General features: G+C 31.8%; 1 protein-coding gene across 3 annotated transcripts in view; it reads right to left on the reverse strand.

Moving 5' to 3' along the window:
• Nucleotides 1–6,295, reverse strand: part of LOC108687524 (transcription factor AP-2-epsilon) — a 91,558-nt gene that overhangs the window by 13,428 nt on the left and 71,835 nt on the right. For all 3 annotated transcript variants that reach the window (XM_018193315.1, XM_018193314.1, XM_018193313.1), the window contains exon 6: nt 511–629. In XM_018193315.1, the coding sequence (XP_018048804.1) occupies nt 511–629 (119 nt within the window). The remainder of the gene's footprint in view (nt 1–510; nt 630–6,295) is intronic.

The raw sequence follows: 6,295 nt of genomic DNA on the forward strand, positions 1-6,295 counted from the left end.
TTAAATGAAATTTTTCTAGACTCTTGTTAGACATCGTTCTTCTCATAACTTATATCTCTATATTTTCTTTAACCTCTAAATAAATGTACCGTTGAACTAAAGTCAAGTTGAAATTAACTAAAAATTTAGATATATTAGTCTTTTCAAGAATAAGATTCTAATTCTATGATTTCAAGCGATAGAATATTCGTTCTGATCACACATTCTGGTCTCAGTGAAAGCGGTAATTTATACACAAAATTCATATGTAAAGTAACGTTGAAAGCTTGAAAATCAGGAATAGAAACGATCATGTATAATGTATGTGGCAATATATATCTGCGATAGACCCGTGATCATGTTTGCTTAACAAAGTCATAAATCATAGCAATATATTAATTATTACGAGACTATCAAGTCTGTAATATACATGTCAGATTTATTGATTTCTAATGTTATATGTTATTTTTCTCTTGAATTGTTTAACTGTAATTCATAAATGAGATCTTTGGAAGAAAGAAGAGTTCTTACCTTCCACTAAAGAAGTTAAGAGCGTGACGTTAGCGGCCTTCCTTCTACCGGCTGGTAGATTCAAACCAATTTTTTCCAGTTTTTCCCTAAGCAGACGCCCGCCATTTTTGGATTTCGCCCTGCAAAATGCAAAATATATTTTTATATGAAGCTCTTCATATAACTTTTTTAATATCATTTAAATAACGCAACATGTGTCGTTTCATCAATACAAAAATTTGTTATATTATAATTTAACGTCATTTAATGCAATTTTTGTTCAATTCATGGCATTATTTATGTCATCATGTAAATATTTTGATTCTCATATTTTATATTTTATATATATATATTCTTTTCAAATATTTTTACAACAATTTTTTGTATCTTTCTTAAAGAAGAATGATTACATATATTAAATCTACATTTTATGTAATCATCAACATTTAATATAAATCGCAAAACTTGGTCAGAGGTTAAAATTCTTATATAGTGATATTACAGCCTTACTAAATTACTAGATTACAGCGCGATTATTTGATTTGATTTATTTGATTTATTCTCATGGAAAATTTACGAACGCCACAGAACAAGAGATTCATTGGTTCACCATAATATTTATTGATCAATTATTTTTCTACCGTTCGCTAAATACTTGTTCGGACATATGCGAACGCCTACGTCTCGACTCATTCCGCTGCGTGAGAATTTCGAAACGGAACTCTTCCATTAATCATTTCGCCGTGATCTCTAAAAAGATGAAATCGAGGTGCGAGAGGGACAGCGGCAACGAGAGGGAAATACGGTTAGATTAGCATAATCCGCGGGCTACGTATGTCATCGGTGATTGAGCAAGCTCGAAGATGCGCTCGTACTGTTCATGCAGGTGCGTTTTGTGGAATAGGATCGAAAGAAAGGAGCACTGTGTTCTTCACATAGAGCGAGAGTTATTCAAGCTACAGTCATCAGTGAGCACATCAGGCGCGAATAGAATTTTTATCGACACTTCTATTCTGCCCTCCTCCAACACGTGTATCTAGGTTAATTATTAAACGACGCCCCTTGTACGATTGTAAAGATGAAGCGTTTATGTTTCACGATTGATTAAAGTTAAGACTTCTTCGCTGTAATCATGATTTCGGTCAATTAGATGCGCTGTTTATTTGTTGCCTCTGAAAGAGCGTTTAATGATAACGTGACATTAAGACTAAAATCGCAATTTAAATACTAATTGTAAATGAGAAGTATTGGTAAATATCTGTGTTAAATATCTTTAGAAATAGCTTCATTAGCTAAATAAATGGTTCTTTATTACAGATATAAGGACAATGTATATGTCCTTTCAATGTTGAATAACGCAAGCAGTTTAACTAATATCACATCAGATAAATGCACATTTTTACATAAACTTTATAAAAAATAAACAACTGTTAATTATATGCTTCTATATAAAACATTTAATCATCCTCTTTGATTTTACGCTAAATTATGTATTGGATACGTCTTGCGTGTTCTTTCAGACCAAGTCTATCGAGACATCATCAAAAAATTGCGTTTTAATCTTTTTACAACAGGACAGTGACTTTGTGTCGTTAATCCATCGACGAAGTAAGAAGCTGCGAAGTAAATTTTTTTCGTGGAACACCAACGGGAACGCGATAGTAGCAGAGACTTCTTTCTTAACACACCCTGTCCATCCATCATCTTGGCCTGTTATAACGGTAACGCGTATCGCCTACCTTTGTTCAGTTCGGCTGCCCGGGTTGCCCGGGCAATCTTTCGCCTTGCTTGGTAATTAATACGTTTTACCGCTATGGGTTTTTAATATCGGCTCCTCCAAATTTACGTTTTGCGAACGTTCTATTCATTTTATTATTTCTGAATCGCACTGTCCGTGTTACTTGATATTATACTCATTTTCAGAATAGAACTAAAGAGAAATCGATTAATTATTTCTTAATTATCTCGGCAATCAAGAACACGTTTTCATTTATATTAAATATTGAGAACTTTTATCTTAAAGATATGTGTACACAGATATTTTAGCATTCTTATCTTAAATATGTTGTAAAAATATACACATAAATCAGCACACTTATATTTTTTTATTTATTAAAGATAAAGCTTTATAATATATTTGCTGTGTTCAGTAGAGAAAACTAATTAGTTAGCATTTATAATTAGTGATTCTTTAATGTGATTGGTTTCTACATTTAGATCCAGCGAAGAATTAAAAGTGAGAATCAATCATATTAAAGAATCATTAAGCGCTAACTGATTAGTTTTCTCTGCTGAACGCAGAAAGAGTAGAATTTTTTTCCAATAATTTTCAAGAATTTAATTAACTTAGATTGTACTACTAATGAATGATCGTTCGTGTTTTGTATAATCCTTCCTCTTAATTTATACTGTCATGTCAAAATGTCACAGAAAACTCAAGATCTGATATTAAATTGACAGAATTGCTAAAACATACGCTCTCATTTACATTTTCGTTCACATAGATCTGCATGATAAGCCTGCTCAAACTATTACCGATATAAATTCTACAACTGGTTTCAAGCAATATGATAATCATCATTCATTGATTGTGTTTGATTCAAAACGCAGGCCGAGTTAACATATCCCGCTGTATGTCAGAAGAATTTTGACAATTTTATAATTGATCGCGGAAACGATCGTCCGACCAGATCAAATTCTCGATACTTAACGGCCGTCGTTTCTTGGTACGTGACAAAAACGATGCTGCGATTCATTACCGGAGACTTGTCCCAAGAAGAATCTTCGTTCCTTTCACAATCAGACGTATTGCTCTCTCCTGTGTAAGGGGTTCCGCGGAATTTGCAACCCTCGGTGTCGATTCCTGATAGGAAGATCCTGAATAGTGGATCCCTTACTTCCCAAGATTGCTTGAGATATCCTCGAACGCTTGGCACCGTTAATCGTCTACAGACGCCATGCGAGATTAGAAAATCGAAGGACTTTATGATCAAGGCTCATTCAAAATGCTCCTCCGCATCGTTCGCGAAAATGAGACGGAATTATGATTAGCAACTATAAAATATAGCGTATGTATTTCGAGTGAAATGTTTAAAATTAAAATATTTAAGGAAAATATTTTCAATACGTCTTCAAATATCTTCAATACTTCTCATTATGATAATCTCATTAAAAAATTTCTTTTTACGATATATTTATTTTAATAATGTTAATTATTATTGCACATTATTAATTTTCTAGAAATCTAATATAAATTAATAGTATTAATAGTTTATATGTTTTCTAAGGTTTTAAAATAATAAATAATAAAAATTTATATTAATAATAATTAATATTAATATTCGTAATTTACAGATAGATTTAATGATAGTATAGATAAATTATTATTAATGTTAATGCTAAAATATTAATGATATAAATCATATTTCTAGATTTTTCTCTTTATCTTTCATAAAAATCAAATAATTACAATTAAAAAAATTACTTATAATAATACTATAATATTTTATAATTTATAAATTCCTAGAGTTAATAATTATAATCACACTAAGAGAGGTAGCATAATGAATAGAATCTTCCTAATAGGTTCAAAAAACTGTTTTGAATTTAGTTTTTATCGACATCATCTACTCGATCAAAGAAGTAATGTCGGAATATAACTCGCGCAAATAAATTAGATCGATAATTTGATTGATCGCTTTATTTCTACGGCTAACAGATTTAATGAGAATCATTGCGTTGAGAGAATAATATGCGATAGATTCTTTACGCTAATATTTTTTTGCAGTAAATATGAAACTTAACAACAGTATTATTATGATTATGGCTTATATAGTTTATAATAATAGATTTTATAATAATCAATATGCACATAATCTCTTCTTCAATCTGAATATATAACAATACAGAAAAATAGAAGAATAAATAGATCAATAAAATTTCTATCCTACGGCGGAAGTCAGCCTTGTTCTCCAGCCTGATGACCTTGCGCGTGATTTTCAAACTCCAAGCAGATGATCGTAGAAGCCTGTCAGTATCCGACAGCAATTTATGGAGCAGGTGAGGATTTTGTTAATCCCAAATAAATTTTAGATGGGATAGAATCCAATAGGCTATTTTCGTATCGAAGTTTGAAGATTGCAACATCTCAGAACATCGACACGAAAATATACACAGAGGATATGCAATTTTTTTATACAATGATTCGCAAAAAATATTTGAGCGATAAAATAAACTAAAACGCTGTTATTTCAACTTTCGAGATTCATATATTTTGATATCATCGATTCAAATATAATATTATTTTAATAAGTTTTTTCTTGCCATTTGTCTTGTAATTTGTATCCACCTTTATTTTGTGCTTATCCTGCCTCTTAAAGAAACCATTGATTATTGTCGACTCCCATAAATGTCGTTAATCCCATAAATTTTATGATCTCAAGTTTAGACAATAGAATTCTATATTAATAAAAATAAAAATCATGTTAGATTTAATAATCATAGTAAAGAATTACTAAATGTTTATTCATTGTTAAATAATGTCAAATTATAACCTATTTGAATTACTTTTAATCATTTCTATACGTCGTCATTGCTCGTATTCAATATATCATTAATTTGATTAAAACAATAGAGTTAAATTAATCCAATAACAATTTAACCCAATAAAGATATTAAATTAGACTTAAATTTATTATTTACTAAATGCATCTTACTCTGAAACTAACTACAGAATTGAATTGACTTACATTTTGTCAGACATAGAAGTTAAAAATAACAAAATGTTACTTAATTCTAAGGATTGATTTACTATTGCTCTTTTGATATCTAATAATTGGACGATAGATCAATTAGGTTCAAGATCAAAATAGTCACTAGAAAAACGTGATAGAAAAGCAGCCAGCAGGAAGAGAAGTTTTCGGCATTAAAAAAAAATGCATAATTTTATTAATACAGAGCTCAGCTTCAGTAAAAATAGACAATATTCCCAGTAATTAGTATCAGGACGCTGGTTCATACATGGAGAATCACAAATCCCGCGCGTATGTTCAAAGAGGCAAAAATAAATAGAGCTCATTGAGAATACACGCGTTGTGAAATAGAGCTCAAGGCGATCGAAAATCAGTCAAAGTGAAAACAAAAACGGAAGGCGCGGATCTTCGACAAAGCGTTGGCACACGTGCATGTGTCACGATACAACGTAATCGATCTTCGTGAAATGATCTCTCGCAGTGTATTATGATGATCCTGAACCCTCATGGACGCGAGTCGTCGACGAATGAAATCAAGAACAAGATGGAAGAGACAAAAGAGACTGTACGGTGCAAAGAGAAAGAAAGAGAAAGAGAGAGAATCTATGGCAAGTCTCGACCCAACATGCGTGTAATTATCGGTCAGATCGCTATGCGAACAGATGAATTATAACGGCCGGTGCGAGATGCTGCATTCGCCTCGAGGCGCACTCGCTCGCTCGCACGCTGAGGAATTGACATTCGCAACCGCGCGAGTTATTAATGTCTCATTTGCATCGGCAATATAGATCAGTCCGCTTTGCGACAAGAAAGATTTGCTACGCTCCGTTACTCCGATCGCGATCACGCGATATGTGAAAACGCACGAGCTTCGAGTGAATATTTCTTTGCGAAAAGTGCGTTTTCCTTCAGATTACTGATGAAATTTTGTGTCAGTAATAATTCCACATTATACATCTCAATATGCATCTGAAAAAAATGCGCACTTTTCGCGATAATTATTCGTAATCTTCTTTTTTTTTTTTTTTTTTTTTTTTTTTTTTTTTTTTTTTTTT

Source organism: Atta colombica, unplaced genomic scaffold (assembly GCF_001594045.1).
Source record: "Atta colombica isolate Treedump-2 unplaced genomic scaffold, Acol1.0 scaffold207, whole genome shotgun sequence".
Lineage (NCBI taxonomy): Eukaryota > Metazoa > Arthropoda > Insecta > Hymenoptera > Formicidae > Atta > Atta colombica.